At 39.9% G+C, this 24326-nt stretch overlaps 1 protein-coding gene across 1 annotated transcript; it reads right to left on the reverse strand.

Annotated features, from left to right (window-relative positions):
* Positions 1-844: 844 nt before the first annotated feature.
* Positions 845-5754, reverse strand: Hem (Nck associated protein 1 Hem). The gene is made up of 2 exons (XM_076794963.1): positions 5632-5754; positions 845-5554 (listed from the first exon to the last, which is right to left on the reverse strand). Exon 2 carries the CDS (start codon positions 5414-5416, stop codon positions 2048-2050), a length of 3369 nt encoding a protein of 1122 aa, XP_076651078.1. The 5' UTR covers positions 5417-5554; positions 5632-5754; the 3' UTR covers positions 845-2047.
* Positions 5755-24326: the final 18572 nt, after the last annotated feature.

Consider the following 24326-nt stretch of genomic DNA (forward strand, 5'->3'; position numbering starts at 1 on the left):
AATCGAGACATAGGATACGGTGCGAGATCTTACTCGGGACGAGAGAGGCTGGTCGGACGTTTCAAATATTGTTCGCGATGAATTATCCTTGCTTCCATTTCACTGCCATAGATACATTTCAAACGACTGAATACACGATCAAACGGGGGAGTAGAGAAAGTGAACAGAAAGAGAAAGAAGGAGGTGGCGAAAACGTTTAGACGCAAGAAGAAAAAAAAGCCTAAGACGAGCGTGGAATGGGACCAAGTTGTAGTATCTAGTTGACGAAGAACGTCGCTTATCCGTATGAGAATCATAACGATTAAAAAAGAAAAGTACGTTTTCCTTCATCATTTGTTCCCTGTCTCCCTCACCTCTTTTCCCCCGCCTCCCCTCCTCCTGGCCACCAAAATCATCCTGAAGAAGTCTACTGCGTATGCTTAAGCTTATTCGTTTCCGCGCCGTCTGGATTAAGATCGTGTTCTGTATTATTATTCCGCAATCGTGCGTTTCACCTGCACAGTTTTTGTGATAAAACGTTCACTATCCCGGCGAACGAGCATTTCGACAAACGGGGATACGCAACGTTGAAACGTTCGAACGATCAGCATCTTCTCGGTGTGTACCTATCTTAATCCAGACTCGCGTCACTGTGACGCGGTACACACTACTTTATCACTTGTACATAATGTTAGTGAGAAAGAAACAAAAAAGAAATCGAAGATTATATTTTTTCTATCGATCCAAAAATGTGGTGACCTATCAACATCGTGCATCTGAGATTGTTTACACATCATTTTCGTAATTAGTTCCCCCATCTTTACATCCGTTTCCGATATGCGTTCCTCTTCGCCAAATATGTACATTGTCTTGTTCTTTTTCTCTTTTTTTTTTTGTTCAATCACCGAATACAATGTACCGTTCTTTTGTAAAGTGTTTGCTTCAATATCACCAGAACGACCGAATTATTTTTACATTCGATGTGCCGTAGTGTTTTTATATATTCTGTACTATTTTGCCTCTTTTGTTTTTGTAATAACATACACTATCTAGCTGTGCGTTTTAGTTGAATTTCGACTTTTTTTTATATAAATCTTATTGAGCATGATACTGACCAATCGCCTGAACGTAGCTTCAGACCACCACTCTCTCTTTTTCTCAAATGTTTAGAACGCGGCGAGTGTTTTAAGAATATTATAAATAAAAAGGAATATGATTGTAAATCTCTTGTGTTATGTTAATGTGATTAAAGAGAAAAAACAAAAACATTGTAAAGAAGTAAATAAAACATACATTTTACATTTAGTCGATTGTGTTGTTCACTTTACCCCTTATCAGTTTATCACTGTACTATGATAGAACTACCACTAGTGAAATTTGTTGAAATCATAGTTGTTTATTCAGAGGATATGCAAGGGTGAATATCAAAGGATAAATAATTTACGAATTATTAGTTTGATTCTAGTGTTTCAATTTTATGAGTATAAAGTGTAAATTATGTATAACAATACGTAAGTAATTGGCAATAACAAAAATATATAGTTTCATGTGAAAGATTATAATGATAAAATGAAATTAGAATTCTGAATAAAACGAAACAAAATTATAATATCAAATGCGTACTCGAGAATATCACGACGAAATAATTAAAGTATGTATGCATATATGCGAAGCGAAGCGAAATGAAGACGCAGTATGTAGATAATTTTATTTATTTTATAAACTATTGTAAAAGTTACAATTGTACATTAGAAAAAATGTAGCGGATAGAGTAATACCTATTTTACGATACATATGTGTTTCGATTCTGAGACAGACAGCATTTTGCACTTCGCCTATAATATAAAACATCCCTTATGTACCAATACGATATACAACGGAATACTGGGAGGAAAAAAAATGTAGTACTTATGTCGTAGTATATCCAAAGCCAGGTATCAAGTATGAAGTAGGAGATACTGATCTATACAAAAATGCTTCGTTTTTAAATAATATTCAATGAAACTGGACGTAAAAAAGTAGCCCTGAGTGGCAAGCTAAAAGTACACAATTCTTTATTAATGTGTGTTTATGGCTGCGAATGTTCAAGCTTGTACACGTCGTGATACGCGTTTCGTATTAATGCATATGGGAAACAGCTTTCTAATAAATCCATCGTCAAGAACGGCGATTCCTGGACAATTTGGTCCAACAGTAAGTACACCGATTCTCGATTTTTAATCGCTTCTTTGTCCGCTTCCTGGCCCAGCCTAAGCAAACTAGATGAAGCTAGAGCAAGGAATTCCTTCATTCTATCCTCGATATCGTTTTGCCCGCAAATAGTGAATAACGCACCGAAAATATTGTTTATAGCATTCGCCATACAATGTATATTATTAGAATGCCCTTCGAGGGACGCGCGATAAAAAGAGTTCTCATTTCGAGCTAGTTTCGGGATCGAGACTGCCACAAACACCATTAGCAAGCAGACGAGCAAGTGTTCGTCTTCGTCTACTTCGGACTTCTGACTTCTAAGAGCGGCTGTCAACGTAGGGTCGACTTTACAATTCAAACCTGCCGCTGACGTCATCTCCGAGACAACGCGCATCGGATCGCCGGAAGGTAGGTGATGTCTGAAATCTAAAATAGAGCTCAAGAGGAACGGAATACGCTCCTCCAGGACATCGACCAATGCGGATTGTGCTAACTGTTTGAAGCTTAGAATTACACCTATAATCGTAACTCGTTGTAGTACATTATCTACTTGCTGCAGCCTCTTGAACTGCTCCTTCATCACTTCCGGTTTATCAAAATTCGTTCTCAAAGCGATCAGAACGTCTTTGTTGCCAGCGACTAGTTTCTTCAGCTGCTGGACCTGGCTCGCTATGTGCCACATTAAGTTCTCGCTCAGCATCTTCATGCCGTACGGTCCGATCAGCTCAGCCAATGCTCTCAATTCATTGATATCGGAGAACTCTTCGGCGTTGAAGGGTATCGCGCCTTCTACCGATAAACTGACGAACGCTCTCTGATTGCCCGAATAACAAATGTTCCCGGCGCTAACTCTTCTCAGCAAAACATCGGAGTACCATTGCGTGTACAGGGAAGCAATAGTCTTATCACCGTGACTGTCTAATTCTTGTGTTTGCTGTAGGAGAGCATTGTTGAAGACGCGCGTGATGTCTATGTGCACGTAATTCTCAACAGTCTGAAGAACGTTCATGTAAGATCTAACGCTAACGAAGAGTTCCGATGGTTTAGCGATCTCGCTAGTATCTGGATTGTACATGACCATGCCGACAAGTGCTCTGGCGAATCTTGATTCTAAATGCTGATGCAGATATTCTCTGGGTGCGAACGTGTACTCCCATACATTGATAGTAGGACAGTAATTAATAGCGTAACACAGCTCCGTTAATGCCATATGAAGTTTATCCATAGTAGTAAGCTCTTCCCTCGTTTTTCTGTAACTCTCTATGCCCGGCTTATGGATCTCGTACATGTTCTTCTTATTTTTGTCTTTCTTCTTTCGATTCACCACTTGCGAGATCAATAAAGCGCAGTGTTTCGGCAACAGCTTATCGCTCATGTTACATTGCTCGTCGCAAATGGTTGTGATAATATTCTTTGCCTCTTTGGCCATTTCGTCCAAAAACATATTGACAACGGAAAGACTTCTTTCTCGAATGTGATGACGTTCTTCCGGACAGAGTTCGTGTGTACAGCTTTGGAAGTGACTGCATATTAAAGGAAATGCAACGATATATCTGTTTTGAGCGGGGAATTCTAAGCACATGTGAAATTGATCCTCGAATACTTTACTGTAGAAACAGAAGATAGACAAATCAGATGTTTCTACCAGCATTTCGTCCAAATTATCTACCATTTTAGTATGAAATACTACTGTATCCATGAAGGATGCTAATTCCCTGTTATCGGCAAGATTCATATTACATTTTGCAATGGACATATACGCTTGTAATCTAAACCAATCTAATCGAAATGCGCGGAAGTCGAAAAGTTCATTATCTTCGACTTGTTTTACCGTTAGACTAGCTATTTTCGAACACATATCACTAAGAATTGCTCCCTCATCTTCGGGGCAAACTGGAAGATTCTGAATCATTTGATCTAGAGCAGGAGCATCGAATCCTGACAGGAACTGCACGTAATACCTCTGCAGTACCTGAGAATATTTCTTTACCAATGCTCTTAATTCTTCGCAGTGGAATAGCAATTCTGGCAACTGACGATCTACTAAATCTTCTCCGCTTCTTCCTTTACTCTTGCCTTGTGTCGGTGGGTTAACGCCGTGTCTTAAAAGCCACAGAACTTCGTCTCTCGCATGAGAAAGTCCCATTAAAACCAACAACGCCTTTGGTCCCAAAAGACCTGGTTGGTCGGTTAGAATTAAACCTAGGTCTTTCAGAGCTGTTCTTAAGAATTTTCTTCTTTCTCTGTGTCTGTAACCAGCCTTTTGTACAGCCTGATTGTAACATTCTTTCACTTCGGATACTCTCTTGCTGTATCCTTTTATACTTTCAAAAAATACTTGTATATATTGATGAATATAAATTACTTCATCCCTGAACAAGGCTAAAACCCAACCAGACTCTAAAGCTGTAGTCCAGAGTTTACTAGGCTGTTCTTGGCTTAGAAATGTGTGACAAAGCGTGAAACCTAAAATAACCCATCTCTCTATTCTGTCTAAGCTCAAAGTTTCGCAAGACATGGTATCGGTTGCTACTGGTTTAAGTATTTTTCCAGGACTATCGACCAGACTCAGCTTTTTATCCGCTCTCCATGTGTCCGCAGATAAGTTTCTTCCTGGATAAATAGGCCACAACGAAGTCAGGGCATTTTTCAATAATTTAGAATGTGGAACAAATTCTTCTGAAAGCTTTTTTAACGGTGCATCGTAATCCATGATCATTTGACCCAGACGAGGGAAGCTTGAATCAGATTGGCTATGAACCATTTCATGGGCTGCATTAAATAAACCTAGGACTGCTTTACGATCTTCTACTTGCGACAGAAGTATCATCAAACTCACGTACGTAACGACCAAATCCAAATAACCTTTGGTTAAATCAAAGTTGATTGTGATGTCCATGTGAACTCCGCAAGCATCCATTGTAGTTAAAAGTTCGCAAACATTATCTTTGAAATCTAATAGATCAACGAAAGTATAGTAATACAAAGACAGAGATTTAATAATCTCGTTGCGAAGATTTGTAATCGTTTGAAGCGCCTTAATATCGATATTAGGAAACTTTCTGACAATTGTCTTTATAGAAGACTCTAGAGTTTTATCAGAAAGAAACCCAGGCTTTGATTTCGCATCGCCACATGCCTTCTTTATATTATAAATACGGGTTAACATCCCAATACCTCTGTCATTTAAAATAGTTAGCTTCTCAGCCAACTTCTGTTGACTAGGTACAATAGGTCGCGCCATTATTATATTATTCTGTGATATCTCTTACGTGATCAACATAACGTTTTCATTTCTTTGGCTTTAAATGACAGCAGACCCCACCCCTGGGGGTAATTTGTCTTCACCGGATGCGCTTAAAATAGATTGACCCTTTTCTTTCTGCAAAAGAATTTTGAATAATTACAATGGTCATTCATTAGGAAATAGTATAATGCATCTTTTACGGTATGTCTTACCTTATCTGCAATTACATGTTTAATATAAATCGATCACACGATGGGAAGAACTTTCTGTATACGTCAGGTACCGAGTGAAGTACTGCTCTTTTTAACGAACAGTGCTGCCAACAGTTGCGAGATTGCTAGCATTGCAGGCGAACCAGCATTTCAAACCAACGGGTTGTGTTGTGCAGTGAGTGAGTACAATCTAAAATCTAAGAAAATTAAAGAATTAAGAAAGGAAATTATGTGTAAGTAGCTATTTCAGAAAGTATAAATCATTCTGCGTACGACAATATATTTATACAATGAGTTGCATGTTGATGTAACCAATTATATTTGTATCTCTTATAACTGTGAAAGCTAGTCATACATTTTTCATGAACTTAATTAAAAAACTTAAGTAATTACCCATATATTTACTTGTCAGTGAGTTTACGTGTAGAGAATTGTGCCAAATTTAAAATTTTATATTCAAATTATTGTGGAACAATATTTTTAAACTAAACGAACACAAATCAGTTATATCGATATCGCAAATACTTAATGGATTTTCATGGTTCAAACTGATTGCCTTACCGACTTAGAAATCTTGTGGTTTCATTCAATAATTGTTAACAAACGTTGGTATTATTGACTCTGAATCCACTTTCACGAAAGATAATTTCTTTCGAAATTTAAACCAGAAAATTGTACGTTATTAGAATTTTTACCTAGATCTTGCAGAGCTACAAGGATTCCCATATTATTTTAGTATAACCACAGACTTATTGTTAGTCTGTGATATAACACTCGATTTTACCGATATTTCGGGTATTTAAACTTGTTAGTACGAATTGGATGTACATTATACTTCATTCCTACTGTGAGTGATAAGCATGGCTTGGCACTAGCTGCATATAGCGCGTAATTTAAACGTTGCAAGTTGCATTTGTAGAATACACTATTATAAAAGATCAATTTGATTGATTCAAGGACGCAAAAATTTTTACGTATATATTTATCTTAAGAATCTTGCGTAGAAAATAATTTAAAATTGCATATTGCGACAGTTTAATATTTTTACAGAATTTGAAATTTATAAAAATGTGAATTCTATGTAGTTGAAAAACATGTAGGTATTTCTTGTCACTTTCTTTCTCTATTGTTCTAAGAGAATGACAACATAGTATATCAGCAATTAATTTTTAATTATTATACGATTTGAAGACACCTTAATTTTTAATGTTAACATGTCTAATACTAATAGTCTAAAATAAATGCCAGCTATATGTAGAAACGACAAAAAGCGTGCACCATAAACCCACCAAGAAATTTACATCGTTTCCCACCGAGCGTTTTAAATGTCAATTAGTCCTTCTTGATATAAATAAAATGTATAGTTTATTACATCCATGGGCCCTTTTTGCCACTGGATATTTACATCGACTGCATGAGCAAAAACCATTGACATCCTGAATATTTACGAGGTCGATAATTCTCACAACCGGAAAGAAATATGGCTATCAATAACGGGGCACAAAAAAATTGCTTCTTCGTAGATATATGATAATAGGTATATAATCTCACGGTATCTTATCCTTTATGGATGTTATTCATTTATAAGCACTTTTGGATCACATTCAATTCCCAACTCACCCTGCTAGTCTGCTGAAAAGTCAACGTCCCCCGGTGCTGTTCGATGTAGAGCCATTGGCTCGGTTTTACTTCTTCCCCATTTTTCATTAGCACAATCAAACTGGCCGTACGCGAAGAAACAATGGCTTCTTGCCGGTCCCTCGGTTGGGCGGTTTTCCACGCCGAGGAAAAAAGCTATAGATTATCGGGGAAGTCGATTGGGGTGTGTTGGCGTTTGCCCACCCTTTCGTTTATTTTTTCAAAGACCACGGCCTGTGTTCTATCTCTGATAGCTTATACGAGGCGTGTATATTTTTCATAGAGGCAATTAGTTTTTGTTCCTAGTATATACGGACGAGGGATTACTATATAACCAGCTCTTTTAATTGTTTAAACTATTTATGCTAGTATTGTCACTGATAATAATCAGAATTTGGTCTAAGATTATAGTCTTGAAAATATTGAATTATTTAATTCGTACACCCAAAACTTAGGTAAAAATATTAGGCACTTTCAAGATTGAAATTTTAGAAATATTATCGTGTCCCGTAGAATATGCAAAACATGTGCAATCCAATATACCGAATAAAAAAACGATATTTCCGATTCAGATTTTTCTAATAAAAAAAAAAAGAAACAAAAAACACCATGAATTAAAACATATGGGTCCACAACTGCGTCACGCTCGGACAAGAAGATTTACGATCCAGCCGCGTGTAAATCGGGACTCTTGAATTGTTGTAAGTTCCAAAACTGTCAGAAAAATATTTATGTACAGAACTGTCGTATCGACGGGAAATAAACCACGATTCGTAATACACGGTGCTGCAACTATTTGTTATAATTCAATTGATCGCAGGCGAAATAAATTCCGTACGAATTCGTATTAAACACGATGCTATCTCGTTTTACAAGCATTGCATCCATTTTTTTCACCTACTGGCACAAATTGTTTTTAACATGAATTTATTACAAATATATAATTTAGATTTTATTAGCTTTGTCAGGTGAGTTGATTCAGTCATATGAATCATTCAGACAAAGATATCAGTTTAATACAGAAGTAAATAATTTTGTGTTTTAACAAGGATTTAGTTATTAATATTAGTAGTAAATGATTGTAAAAATAACAGTTTTATTAATTAGTGATATAGTGATGAATCGTAATCGTCTCCTAACGTTTAAAGGCTGCGTGGTTTTTCTTCGAAAGAGGTCTTCAGGTCTCTGAAAATCGGGTACAAACGTCTGCAATCATCGAATGGTTGTCCGAGGTCTAATAGTTGCCTGTGCCACCTACAAAGCTGGAACGAAACGGTGCTTCCTTAATTAATCCCCGAATAGACGATACACGCCCGAGCAAACAACATTTTACAAGACACCATTCCATCCCCCGTTGCACAGGATCAATAGTCCCCCGGGGCAAACATAGTTTTACATCTCTTTGATCAGCGTGCCTTCATTATGGTTTAATGGCATTGCTTTATTACAATTCCTGATCTTGGCGAAGACGTCGGACAGGAATGCATCGGGATCGCAGCATGGCAAGCGAAGGTAATCGGGGAGGCTTTAATTATCCCGTGGTCTTCTAACGTGCAATTAATTCCGAATGCGGTTTAGTTTAGCGAACGAAGAGCAAACAATGTATTACCCTCCAGACCGACTAAACGTGGGCGGTTATGTCGAATCGAGAGGAAGTGGGAGAGTTGGCAGGGGGGTGGCTGAAGATGGGAAATGGAAGGGGGAGGGGGAGGGATGAGGTTAGGCCACTTTGCGCAAATAGCATGGATCCTGCAGATAGTGCATACTTCCCGTACCCCCGTCGCTATCTTCCGTTGCCCCGTCACCCTTTCGCGCTCTTTGCATCCTCCGCACCTATGCTCTATCGCTTCTGAACATGAGCTTAATGCTCTGTGAATTTGTGATTGCCCCTAATGCAAATCCACGGTTTTAACAGGAGCGTGCTCGAGCCTACTAAAGACCGGTTTTCGAGAAATGAGCCAGTTCTATTCTTCGATTCCCTCTTCAAACATGCGCGGAGACCTGGGTTAATATTCGGTTACGGGGCTGCTTTGTAACGCGCTGCTCTTACACACACAACCTCCTCGACTAACCAAACGTCTATTCTTTGGATGCTTCATTCAAGTAGATGCTTGTTTTGGCTAGGAGAATCGTAACATTTGTTTGGTGCGTTCAGCCAGGTCATTGTAACGGGGAAGAGGAGAGCTGTACATGTCAATGTACAGTAATGCCTCGATACAGGTACAGTGACTGCCATTCAAATTCGGACACCCTTAAAAAGACGATAAACAAGAAATTTTCAAAAATTACAATTGTTCGGAACTGCTGAGAAAATACTAAAAGTAGTTGTTCACAGATTCTTTATATCTTATATTTAAAAAATTTTTAAAACATGTTTCGTAGGTCTGTGTCAACTAAAATTTCATCCAATAATACCTGTTTAGAGCATTCTCATTATCATTCAATGATTTTTCTGATGAAAAGGTATACCAAAAATTTAGTTTCCTTTTTTTTGTACAAAATTTTATTCTCGAATGAATTGATAATTAAGATTTATTCGATGTACTTGTTTTCGGGCTTTCCAATAAATAGGGACGGTGAATAATGAACAGATACGCTGTTCAACCCCTATTGAATAGCATGCGCACCTGGTCGAAATGCAAACTCAATTGTTTTGAATATGACATCGGCTGTGACAACATTTTATTGTAGCTATATTTGCGACTTCTTTTTCATGTAGATTCATGCATTTTTAATTTAAAACATCAGTTTGTTCACCCTCTGTTATAATATATTTTCTTCGAAAGTGGACTGAATTGTGAGGATTTTGATATTTCCTGCATTAACATTTGTTTAAAACTTGTGTGCGTAACCGATCAAATATACATTTATTATATTTCCCCTAACAATTTTTAATGGTCCCCTAAAAATATCACCTACCACCCTGTATTTCAAAGTATTAAAAAAATTGTTTATATGCTTTGATTGCTTGTGCGAGTGTCAATAATAGATCTTAACGATTGGACGCTTCATTTTGTTAATAAATTTGATTATATTGTATAAGTTACTAGTTTAGAAATATGTGATAAATATTTACAAAATTTTCACACATTACAGTGTCTGAAAGTTTCGAAAAACAACTGTTATTTCTCCATATTAGCGTTTCGTTGGTTCTGTGAAGAAGTAAGGGATTGCTCATTACATTATCCTGCCAAGGTAAACTTCCCCCGAAGCCGTACATGATAGTTTTTCTTATCTTTTGAATAAACAAGCTTGAGCGCGTTCGCGTGTTATAATCTTATGATTGCTCCCGACACAAATCCTCGGTTTTACCACGAGCTGGTTTAAGCCTCTTAAAGCTTGGGTTTCAATAGGTGAACATGTCGACAAACTGTGTTGTACACACGTGTAGTTGCAGTATTATTATAGTATGGCCTGTCCATGCCTGTTCTAGAGTCACAGTTTCGATGCCAATAGTTTTCAATTTGAACAAAACAGGAATTCTAGTGTGCCTATGTATGTCTTCAAAATAGGACGTTATAAATGACACATAATTTGCTGATTTAAATTGTAAAATAGGTACTACCCCGAGACCTTTCACGCAGCTATTTCGGAGGAGAGTTTTGAAGACGTTCCGAAGAGAATTCTGTTGCCAAGAAAATTGAAAACTTATCCAGCGTCAAAGACGTTGTATACTAATCAAGAATTCTCTTAGTATGCTAGGTGGTCTCATTATTCTATCCAACCCCTGTAGATTTGCGCGTGCATTCAAGGACCCTATCAATCTCTTTTACATCTTTGTGCCTGGACTTCTACCGGGCAGGACATTCTACTGCAGGTACTTTTGTGTTTGAAACTTCGGAGGAATGGTCCCTTTGAAGGATGCGAACAAAGAGTAGGATGATCAACGCGCGGGTAAACGTTCCGAGAGTAAGAGAGAAAGGACTCGGAAGGACACGGTGAGCAGAAAACGCGGTGAGGAATTGTGTTGAGCTGAAACGCCGAGAAAGGTGTAGAAGAAAGGGGACGGAACAGAGGGGGCTCGCGGAGAGAAAGGGAAAACGTGAAAGAATAAACGGTAGGAAGCGCGGCGCAAAAGTAAGAGATGGGGGAGAGAGATGAGAGTAGTTCGCGCGATGCGAATGACTGCGATTCGTCCAATTATCGGTTGGCACCAAAAGTGCTGGGTCTGGCTCGCCTGCCAAATGGGAAATAGCCGGCGAACTGCAGAGGCAAGCTATAGCCGGCTATGGTCCTACGAACTCTGTGTGCGGGGAAACTCAAGCCTGTACCTTCTACTCTCTCGCCGACTACGACATGAACTGCCGGGGTATAGGAGTGGCCCGGTACGATTTAAACGGCAGTCGCCGAAAGATAATTTGACCTTCTGCGATTCGCTAGTTTTCCCTTCTTCCGAAGTCGTCCCTTCTATGGACTCGAACCTCCGCTCGGAATAGAATGGCCCATTCAGATTAGAACTTGAACTCTTGTTCCCCGAAAGAAATGAAAGTTTCTCTTAGCCATGCTAATGGCCGAACCATGAATTTGTGACGCTGTTGCACTTCCCTCTGGCCCGACTTGTTTTCCCGAACAGATCCGAGATACGATGATTGTTTTCAGGTTCCCTCCTAGCTTTTCGATTCATTATTAGACTGCGGATCTGTATGCAAAGTAACATTTTCCCAACGTCAACTGTAAGAAACAGAAATTGAGTAAGAAGGTATTTCTTCTTCTAAATAATTTCACAGTGTAACAATATTCTGAAATTCTTCTAATGTCTTCGAAGTTTTCATTACGTTCCTACGTTTATACTATCCACGATGAGCTTAGGTTGCGAAGTTTTACCACCAGATATTTTGTAATGATTGTACAACAACTCTGACGAAAATGAAAAATAACTTTCAAGAGAAATCAGTAGAATAGAAAAACGAGAATTTTTATGAAGACATGTCGAAAGCATAGCGCTATTAATCTACAGCACTTTCAGAAGTAGAATAAGATTTGTGAGAGGAACTGAGGTGAACTATTAGAGAGCAAAAAGGATCATAAGAAGTTTTGCCTTGAAAAAGTGAAAAAATCTGCAGTTCGTGCAATATCCCCATTTTTATCAATTATTTTATAAACCTCAGAACAAGGAACATGGAAATCTTATCCATTTTTGTTGATATTCGTATCGTCTTGTATTCCTTAACGAACCTCTATGTGAAATAATTTTACAAATAATTCCAGTATAGTAATTCAAGACACGTGCATTGTTGCGAGGATAACATTCAACACGAGAGACCATGAAAGCGAACGGGACAAATAACACGGACGTAAACCGTATATTTCCGGGCACGGACGCGCGCACATTGTAATTAGATTTTTAATTTTAAAGTTAATTATTTGCAAATGAATTGGCGTTCTACATTTACGTTCGACAAACAATATCTGTGGAAATGCGGAATCAAATTTTAAATGCTTTTAAGCAGAATACGTTTACATCGTTCGTATTTGGTTTCACATGGCTTCCAATTTCAATTTATAGTCACGCTACAGAATATATGCAATTACGTAGAACTGTAGGACATTTTCAATCATTCTGCCATTATATTGAAAATATAAATACGTATTATCTCTGTCCGCCTAGTCGCCAGTGAAAGAAGTTTCCGGTTAATCAATCGTCTTCGTCGTTGCCCCCACGGTCATTTCGTTATTCTTATGTCGCGTAACTTTTGTCCGTGACAGGTAAATGACGTCATTAACGACGTTAAAACGCTGACACGTTGGGAATAACCCCAACCGTTGACTCACAATTTTCCCGTCCAGTTTCTCCACCCTTCAAGATCGATGCGTCGATTTCCGATAACCCATACCACCACCATAAAATGGAACGGAACTTTTCTGGACAGTCTATATAACGTCGGTTACAAAGGACCAGTGATTATACGACATATTTCAATCTCTCAAAGGCATATACCGGTACGGTTTCAGAAATTAAAACCAGAATGCTCGCTGAATATTTATAAGTCATAGTCTGTCTGTGTTGTTAAATAAAATCAGTTCAACCAATAATGACTGCAGCTGGATTTATTTCGGTGTGATTTAATTCACTGAATTACTCAGTTATTCAAACTATTATTTCCTATTAAAATCCTATTAAAACGAATAGTGAAACTTCTGATGAAACTAATGCATCTCAAAGAATGAAAACGAATGAAAACAATGGACACTTATGAAAGAAAACGGAACAATACCACTCGTATAGAACACAAGGATGGCCGTCTAGGTTAGGTCCTCGAGTGTCACGTGTAAAACATGGCCACTAGAAACAGATTCGGAGGATTGGGGCGTTGAATCTCGGAAACCGGATATCGGACGAGAATGTTTTTAGTAAGTGGCAATGTTTTGCAGAGAAATATCGACATTTCGTGGACGAGGAGTTATCTAATAATGAGCAACAAGTTAAGTACCCTGCGAAGACAAAGAATCCTTCCCAGGTTTCTATAAAATCAAATAAAATCGAATCGCAAGTTAATCAATCAAGTTCGCCGAAAAAATGTTGGCAAAACAGCCTACTTTTGGTTCACGTTTGAATTAATATACAATTTCCACAGGTTATCCAAAAATTCCTCTGGAAATGGTACACAAACAATCATAGACGGTTTGACGATGTTGGCAATGGAATAAAATTTACGACGACGATGCAAATAATGTAGGAAATATTTTAAGCGATTGTTTGACATTTCGGATGGCAAGAAACAGCCTTTTGTTTCCAGGTCGTCCCATTTTAGTAGACCCGAAATGCGGCCTATGACGTGATTTGGTATTAATTTGTCGGTATTTGCATATCAAGACGGCCATATTGTATAATTTAATGAGGTCATCCGCAGTTATGCCCCTAAATGATTCGGCCCTGCGCGAAATGGTTGGTGCTCCTGTATAGATTCGGAATGGTAATTGGTGAGGTAGGTATGCAGATATACACCACATGTATTCTGGATAGAGGGACGCGACACTAATATACTCACACGTGTTAGCGATCGTGTCCCTAGGATTTGATTGTCCATGTTACCTTGAGAATTATCGAGTTCGCCGGATTCTGTTGTAGTATTTGCGAACGGAAGTGCGCGCTACAATGGGGAAACATTGACTCGTAGTCTAACATACGAAATAGGTTGCGCATGATTGTTTCGTACTAGCTATGCCTCATGGCGGACGCAATTTCACACTGCTAACACAGTGAACCTTTCGCAGACAGCGCCGCGTGACGCATGAGCGTCTGCTGGATCGAGAGGAACTTTGTATTCCATTAGTAGAATCGAACACTGTTTATAATATTTACATTGCTACAATATTACCATCACTACATTAATTAATCGTTGCTATGTCCCTAAGACTAGATGGAAGTCCTTGAATATCCGTGGTACCATGCGTTTGCTACAGATGGTTCATGAGCTAACAGGTTTGAATGTCTTCGAATACATGTGCATTGAAAGCTTAGAGCTTAGGTGAATCTTGAATTCTTGCTGGAGCTCAAGCATTTATGAATAGCTCAAACTTTAATATCAAATACAGTGCCATAAGGACTCTTTTAGCTGCAAAGATTTTTCTATTGGTCACTCTAGCCTATATAAATTACCTGAAACTATCAATCGAGACTATATTATAATATTGTAACCAGACAAATTTTCTGCATCAAGTGCAAAATGTGGTTGTCTAATATTAATAATCGAAGTGTCAGAAAGAATAATGTGAATTGAAAGTGATCCGAACGAAGTTGAGATGAACTGAAAGAAGGCAGAAACTGCAATTACTATTTACGCCAAACACGTTGAACCTGTTTACATTATCTTGCGGATCTTGGATACTTTAGTCCCAGAGTCTGCGGGAAGGAAGAACGCGAATAGTCGACAAACCTCCCAGGCCCGCAAGCGTTGGAGTCTCATAAGCGGCCAAGCATTCAAGAAATACCTCAAGAGCTCGAACTTCAGCAAGAGCTCGCAAGCATTTCTCGTCTCCAATGTTGTTCGAACCTCTTCGAATTTCTAGTCAGGTGTTCGGAACGTATTCGAACTTTTTATGGGCCCGTCGCTGGCGAGCCGGCAATACGTTCAGGGTAGACAAATATTAAATATTTGAAGAACCTAGCGTTAAAACCAGATGAAAATTCTTGTCGAGGAAACACCTTAGCTGGTTCGAAGAGACTGTTGCATATACAGTTATACAGAAAAATTTGTGCGACCAAAGCGTCTTGGTTGGTTCGAAGAAAACATTTTACATGAATACATGATCGAAGTGTTTTTATTGTGAATTGTTTTGGTATTATTAATTGTAGACACGTGAGTAAGCAATATCGTGAACACGGAGGTTCACCAGGAGTATTTTCACGAAAAGCTTTTATATCTTCCGTCACGTAAATACAATAAAATGCTTTTGATGACCGTGCGGCGGACTTGACGATAGAAATCCATTAGCCTGGTCTACGGTTCTATACGATTTTACAAATAACTCACGGGGTCGCCGCGCTGGCTGTCCCACCGATAAAAATACTTTTAAGGAAATGAAATCGATCTATAAAAACGTATTGTGACAGAGGAGGGCAACGAAACACCCAGGCCCCCTCGCTATACCGTTGAACTACTTCGGCGTCATCTCCGCGATATCGTTGATTGCCATGTCAGACAGCTTTATTATACGTTGTATAGCGCCGGTATAGGAAAGTTTTGTAACACGGTGGGAGTAACGGGCACGATATCTACATCCAGCTGGTGGCGTACCTCATTAATCTTGAATAATACGTGGCAAAAGGCGTTATTAATATCTATTTTCCGGGCGAAAGTTTGTCGTTCACGCGACAGTTACGCTCTGGCGTGCCGGTGACCAGCATTGCACCGACTGATAAGCCTCGCGAAAAAATGCGAAGGAAAAAAGGAAAGCTAGTTGGTAAACTCGAAGGGGGTAAGGTCGATTGAAAGTTCCCTAGGCTGTCGTTACATGGGCCACCGTGCTCCGCTATGTACGTGGCCTATAGGGTGTACACGAGACCTGAAAACCTACAGTCGTCTACGGGAACTCCAGTGTTCGATCGTGCTGGAATATGTACGCGTTCGTCACGTATTTATGAGCTTCTTCTACGCTGTCCGATTTTAAATTGAGTCTGCTTCAAAGCGCCGCGGATTAATTCTACGACTCATGTTTTATTTAAAACGACGCCGCTTTTTAGAGAGTCTGGAAAATTAATTGCGACCACCGTAGACTCTGCAATGTTTCGACAATTCTCTCCAAAATTTGTTACGGGACCTTGTAAATTCAATTTGTTGCAATTTTATGTTTCAATTTTCCTTTGTCCCTCGTTCGACTTTACAATTAACCGTCACGTTAACAACCAACGTTTTCTGCGACGATCAATAACATTGTAGGTTTCACATTTTCAGTGCACATTTTCATACCTTAAATGTAAACTTGATTTATTTATGTACTAATTGATTCGCGGTCCTTCCTCGACGAACGCAATGTCAATAACAAATTACACAAAATGCTGAAGACAGATTGGCAGTAACTGCCCGAAAATGTATTGACATACGGGCTAAAATGAAGACCGAAATGAAATTCCGACACTCAATTATCGCGAACGTTGTCTGTAAGTGGAAAGAGTGAGCAATGGTCGGACACACGCTGATTCATTGTTCAGCAGTATACGCAGCACGTGAAAAACTCTGAATTTTTATGATTTTGGATTGTAACTGCATGTAATCTGTAATGTTGTATGTAAAAGTAATTTTGGCTTTATTGCAGTACGAGGAATTATCATAATATTTGATTGCACACTGCAAATACGTTCTGTATGCACGTAATATGAAATTTCAGTTCTCAAACTCTGACATCGACGTTATTGCAATTTCATAATTTTCATATTATTATTAATGAAATTCACAAAGGAAGAAATCCTTTTTGCGTCATCATTTTGTAATTATTCATTGGGGTTCGTAATTATTACATGGTGAATATCTGAACACACAGTATTTTGCATACGACATTATAATGTCCGAAATGGCAGGATAATATAGTGTCTCTTTGTCTCGCTTGTATGTGAAATGCACAAAGTTGTATATTAATAATATTTCATTAAGCGAACCGCGCAATATTTAATTATAAGCAGAAACGATCATTTATCTTTTTACTTAAAACATTATTAATTAGAAAATAAAGTATCCGAGTGTTTTAGAAATTCGATAAACGTTCTTAGAGTTAATAAAGTAACTTTAGAGTGTGTTGAATTTTGAAAGCGCTTGAACAGTTTATCATTAAAAACGTTGTACGTATTGATCTCACTTAATAATGTATATGCAACTATTAAATCTGCATTAAGAGACAATTGTGTATTATAACGTCAATCGTCGGTCTATTGTCGTGTTAGTGACAGTAGATTAATGGCTTTATCAGATGAAGCATGATACGTACTGAATAATAAATATAAAATACCTAAAATTATCGAACAGAACTGCAAAGTGACAATTTCTGTAATTAATTCGCTAATGGTAGCCAGCGTACGTTACAGTAATATACATGATGTATAAAGCGCCGAATTCCATCAGTGTTCGTTCAGTTATTAATAATTCTACATAATAAAACAAATGAAATCCTCTTTACCAGAACGAGTAGCGTTCGAGTATAACTATTTTTAATCGAGTCAGAAGAATTTCATCGTTGTTTGATCAAATTCCTTCCCGTTTGATTAAAGTTTCACAGTAATATACACACACACACACACTCGAAACCGTGCGCATTTTCCCCGGTTTTCTATATATTTAAAGTGTGCACGCCGGATTTATTAGTTCTCTTCCATCCGTGTTCGAACGGTACAGGAGGAGAACAAACGATAAGAACAATATTTGCGCAAACCGCGTAGCGCGTCGAGCGCCACAAACGAGGCGCTTCTTCTAATTAATTCGAGCGCGTAATGAAAGGATATTAATCTATCACGCGATGCTACGTATCGCGCTAATGCATATACGATCCGCTAACTGCGGTATGCATCCAATTAGAACGATAGTTACACCGATACCGTAATTCCCATATATCGGCCGTTGGAACGGGAAGATGCGTTTTAGCTTCTAAAATCGTTTAATAATATCTTCGACGCGGCAATTATACACGACGCGAATAATCCATCGTCATCAGTAACCGGGTAGTATAGCCGCGGCGGCGAACGAGCACTTGGAATAATTAATGCAATTTCCAGCGATATCGGAGGGGTCCCCGGTTAATGTAGTTATAACCGTCAATTAATCATTCCTCCAATAATTCTCCCCATCGACTTTTAAAATCGATCCGAACGGCAAGAACCAGGCTCTCTCTCTCCCTGCCCCTTCTTCCCCGCCCCTCTGCTACCCCGGTCGCGTGAACCCACTTGGGGGAATTACATACGTTCACATATCAATTTCCATGAAAGGGCAAAATTATCGCGAGCCTCGGGAATCCGGGATTGAATACAGTGGGCGAGCGCAGGAAGCAGTGGCCCGGCGAAGCCACTCGAACCGCGAGGCTGCCGGCCGCCGAATGATGTATTAGAAGTAACTGCGGCCAATAAAAATCAACCGCTTTCCTTGGGTCGCGTGATTTGTGGCTGATAAATCAAAAGACCGCATTTCTTACATGCACCGTTCTCCGGCCCGGAAATACGAGGGTCGTGCGCGCCCGTGCGCATGCTCTTCGCGCGGATTCTTTCCTGCAGACGCATATCCAGCGCCAAGCAAAATAATAAGACACTTTGCGTAGGTATTTGTACAAAGGACGCTCCCAACAACAGCTTCCAGACGGTTTCTGCAAATAAAATATGTACAAATTGCGGGATTTCTGAACATTTCTTTTTGCGTGCGGCTTTCGCGTCGCATCGACGTTCCGGTTATTTCTTCTCGTAATGGAGGCACAGTAGAAGTATAGTAGGAGGAAAGGAGGAATGAGGAGATCCGAGAAAGAGAATAGTAATCTTTAGCACAACGGTTTTCGTCGCAAGGGGCGCGGGTACAACGAATCGTTCCGCACCCGCTGGAACTGTTTCAAACGTTACTGCAATCTGGTTAGGCGGTCGGTCGCGATGAATCACTTGATTACCGAAAAACTTATGATTTCAGCTCTCAGCAGAGGGCAATTTACAAGATTGGTGGCTCGGCGCTATAATGCGATAGCGTCGGCCGCCGCTCTAGGCGAAATAGCGGCACTCCCGCGCAATCGGGACGTGGGAACGGTGGCCAAAGGTTGCGGAAAAAGGGGGAACGACAGCCGTGCGCTGCGGCCCGGCCGCTGTTTGTATTTTTCATTTTCCCGGCCCGTTTTGTATGCAGATATCTAGCGTAATTTAACCAAAGTACGGGCGAGAGGGTGACGGAGGGCCGCACGGTCGGCAGATCGCTCGCCCCTCTCTCTCTCTCTCTCTCTCTCTCTCTCTCTCTCTCTCCCTTCTCTCCGCGAGCTCCCTGCGCTGTTGTTGCAGCTGCAAGCCTGGTTGAATTGTTTATTCAGAGTTGCTATTTTATCATTAATATTGTGTTACTTCAATTGCATTCGCCGCGCAGGTCGTGTATTATCATAGCGCAAGTCAGCATCGCGCAGCGGAATTCTTGGATAATTATGCACACCGGAGGGATAACAATGGTACACGTTCGTCTGTGCCGATTCTTTATACACAAATCAGTGGGAATCGACGATTAAAGTTCTTTTTGCAAGAGCTTTGTTCTTGGGAGAATCGAATCAGGAGGTCGACCGTCTTCGTTCTTTCTAATACAGTGACCTATAGTGATGTTCCTCGCTAGTTTGCTGGCTATGGAGATTGGCGTTCACAAGATGTGATTTATTTCTCATTAGCCTTAATGCTTCGTAAGCACCAATTTATAGTGAATTATTTATACCGAAGCATGGTATTACGCTGTTGTCAATATTTATAGATTATTAGGGCGCTGATGGTTATAGCACAGCAAGCAAATGATGATTTGGATTATTTTCTAGGCAAACTTTTTAGGTTTTCATGAAATCCGAGGCCGTAAAAATTGAAACTTTCAACTTTCAGATCGCCTCGTGCTGGCTGTGACTATGTAATTAATCGATGACCGTTTGGAACACTTTGGCCTGATATGACAAAATTATAATCTACATTTTCGACTATTTTTTTATGTAGAATCATCCCCTTCTCGGTTGTTCCGATCACCCTGTGCGTGTAATGAGAACAATTTTCGAACTTCTTTTACCTTTCAACCGTTCAAAGGTGCGTAACTCGTTAGAAATTCTCGCCGAATTAACAAGAACAGGGCATTGATACGCGATGAAATTTTGCCGCAGCGTTATAATTCCCGAAACTGCGGGGAGGGGGTCGTGTTTGCAAGGAGTTCCTAATGCCTTCCTACTTGCAGCGCAAGTTCCGTTCTATCCGAATAAGGACGGCAAATGGTTTTTCCTCGAATTGGCAAAGACGCAAGCACGGCATGTAGGAACACTGGCCGCCCGGCACGCTTCGTACACGGGGCAAGAACTTAATTATCTGTGAAACAATAGCCAGCGAATTATGATTATTACCCGGGTAGCCTTGCGAGGAAAGCCCCGAGGGGTAGCAGAGGCGACTATCCGCCGGTGATAAAAGTTGCGAACGTAAATAGAGGGATTCAGTTTCGTTTTCCTAAGGTCCCTTCGTGAGCAGAATTGTGAGACCGCCGATGAGAGTTTCTCTCATCGTCCCGTTCTTTTGTCTCCTCCTTCTTTTACGCTTATCTGGCTCCCAAGTGTAGGACAACTTGCAACAGTATTCCATTTTAAACCCAATCTATATTCTCCTCCGGCCGAATCCCATTGCTAAGTTGGTTTCCATCTTGGGTGGGGCAGGCACGTGGTTAGAGAGGGTTGCGGGCGTCGGATGATAGTCTCGGGGCGAGGGACACACGAAATTCTCTTTTACGGTTCGCCGGGTTACCGTTTGCCTTGTTACACCTCCATCTTGCGTTCCCAAAGAACCCGGGCAGCTAATTTATCCATAAGCGGCCAGCGTGTTCCCAATTTACCATGTAATTCCTGCTATCGAATAACCGTTATCGATCCGCCAATAGTAAACATCGACGATAATCCGATTCACGGTCCCACTGAAAAGTCAACAAACGCTATTTGTATAGGTGTGTACGCGCCCGCTTGTGTGCGTGTGTGGCTCGCTGTGCGTGTTTGTTACGCGCCCGCGTCTGTGTGCTCATGCATGTCTATAATCTTCACCCGAAATCCACTCCGGTAACTCGTAACGAGTTTACCGGGCGGCGAACTATCTAAGGAGTTGCAGGGACCTAAGAGTTGTTTACGAAGCCACGAAATCAAATTCCGCCGATCTACCTTCGATGCAAATGAAACTTTACGATATTGGTTCAGAGGAGATTTATCCACTTAGACGACACTACTCGTGTGTAAAGGAGGCAACACCACCGGCGGGGAGAGAGGGGAGGACACCACCGATCCGTACGGAGAGCACCGGGTTCGCGGTGACTGCCACGACCCTTCCACTGCCTGGGAAATATGATAATGCCTGTGGCGACGACAAGACGAATGGCTTCCACTATTCCCGTAGCCGTGCCACCGTGGTTAACTTGCTGATTGGTCGTTGTCTCGCGGTGAAATGAATTTTTCGACCAGCCCAGGCCGCGCTTTCTCGCGACCTATCAGCTGTTTCCTCCCGCGTTTCATCGACCCGGTTCTCTCTCTCTCTCTCTCTCTCTCTGTGTCTTTCTGTCTCTTTGCGGAACATTCGTCTCTCCTCGTTTCGGTGATAATTCTTAACCGTGTTCTATCACGGACCATCTCTGACGGGCGGTAATTGGATAAAGCGTTCCTTTTTTCCCGTTACAATTGAATTCCGATATGCTCGCGCAAATAAGCTTATTTCAATGGTTATTGAATTATTTGCGCGAAAGTATCGCGACTGTACAGCATGCTCCGCTAGAATCCCGAACGCTCGATTATCGCCTTTGCTTTTTATTGAACCGAGAAATAGTTTGCGCGGACTTTCAGCTGCCTCGAAGGAGAAACATTGCATCAGACAAAGCGAGTTATCGTTATTATTGCATTTTGGCGCGTTCGTCGAAATGTATTAACATTTTGAGCGCCACGCTGATCATATATGACTGACACAATCTGTGCAAAGATATACTCACAATTATTAGTTTTTTATAATCTATCATTCTATGGGTTCCCAGAAAAAGGTGAAATATACGGAACACTAATCATGATTACATTTTTGTATTTCACCTTCCAAAAGTACGAAGGGAAATTCGTATTATTCACAGAATGACCTGATATATTTTATGATTTTTGTAGTCGGAGAAAAATGTGGATTTGTTACGATTATATTTTCTCATTGCTATGGGGCTTTTGGTTAAACTAAAAATGATATACGCGATGCAGCTTGGAAATATGGTCTGATTTTTACTGGTTACAATTAATGTCAGAGATTCACCATTTTAGTTCTGTATGGGAATAGTCAAAGATATAAAATTCACTTTGTGGCTTTTTCACTTATACTGTAATAAATACTTCTAGTACCGAAAAAATTCGATATTTATGACAACACTACCCTCAAAAGTGTAAGCATTTTTCATTTCTAAAGAGGGCGAGTAAAGTATAGATTTTCCAATATTTTGTAAACATTAGATATTTAGAAGGGAAGCAAGTTACCATAATTTTCACAAATGAAGAAATGAGTTGAGTTGTATTTACTATAATTTCACGCACGGAACAGTCTTTCAGATTTGCTTCCTCTGACACGAGAGACCAGAAATCGAACATTTCGCGGGAATGCTTCGTAGGGATGTAGCTTTCCTACTCACTGGTATGTTATTTGCGAATATATGTAATAGTTGGATTGTTTGAATTACGATTAAGCTATCAATATCGACAACTCCAAATTGTAGTCATTTCACGGCGTTTGCACAGTCGAAGTTTTGATCCCTTGGCATATATGACACTGAGAGATATCTATACATAAACCAGGGTGTAGCCTGGAAAGTTTCATGCGCCGCGAGAACCGAATTGCTGACCCGAAGGCGTCGTTGTGGGATTTTAATTAGTCCCCTGTCCCTTCTTCCTCGTGCAATCGTGCTATCCCTTTGTCCCCATTGATCCATCCTTAACCTCTATTCATTCATTATCCCGTCCCACTTCATAGAAAGTTCGTAGTCCTATCACTTGGACTACCCTACGGGTCTTAATTTGCTCGGCTACATTACTGCTTATCCTGTATGGAGTTATAAATTTTCACGTTTGATCCCAAATTCATTTCACGAGCTGCATACTCCCATTTCTTGGTCTGCTTCAATGGTACACTTTGGGAATTGCTTCCCGAACAAATTACCAAGCTCGCTGCCAGTGTATTTCACGCGGGGAAAATCAAGTTAACTTTAGCCGTGTCGTTCTTTAAAATTATAACACGTAGAACGACAATTGCGGAAGTCTACGACTCTCCTGAGATAATATTTTCTTTACATTTCAATTTACATTTGAATGTAAATTAAACGCATCTAATTTGGCAAAGATTGGACACAAATCGTGAATCGGTTGCCAACGATTACTTTTTATGCCATGATTCCATAGACTTTAATCATATTACTCGCTCACCACGCTTTCTCTGCACGCTGGTTTCCTTCTTGGGCGGAAATACGTCTTCATTTACGCTGTCGTAACTTTTTAATGGTCACGCAGCGAGTGGTTATGTTATTTGGCACGGTTGGTGTAACAATCTGGAACAGCAGTGCGCAATTCGCGAGCTTCACAGGACGCTTATCGAAACACCATTTTGTGCATTTAACGACTTCAAAGAAAAATTGGAAAGAAAAATTAACGATACAAATATATATAACATACTACCTGAATAATCAGTGTACAGAAATCAGAAACGATCAATCCCAGCAGAACGTTTTATGTAAACAAGCGTAATAATAATGCAAATGAAAAGGAAGAATCGTTTAGGGTATCAACTCTTTATTATTCAGTCATTTTTATAATAAATCCATAAAATCAGCAGTCTATTTATCACGATTTAAGTACGTTCATGTTTAATTTCAATTGTACATTTT

Source organism: Halictus rubicundus, chromosome 10, assembly GCF_050948215.1.
Source record: "Halictus rubicundus isolate RS-2024b chromosome 10, iyHalRubi1_principal, whole genome shotgun sequence".
NCBI classification, from domain to species: domain Eukaryota; kingdom Metazoa; phylum Arthropoda; class Insecta; order Hymenoptera; family Halictidae; genus Halictus; species Halictus rubicundus.

What these genes read in the sequence shown, in the direction of transcription:
- Hem (XM_076794963.1), bottom strand. Translation starts at nt 5,416, where the DNA reads ATGGCGCGACCTATTGTACCTAGTCAACAGAAGTTGGCTGAGAAGCTA.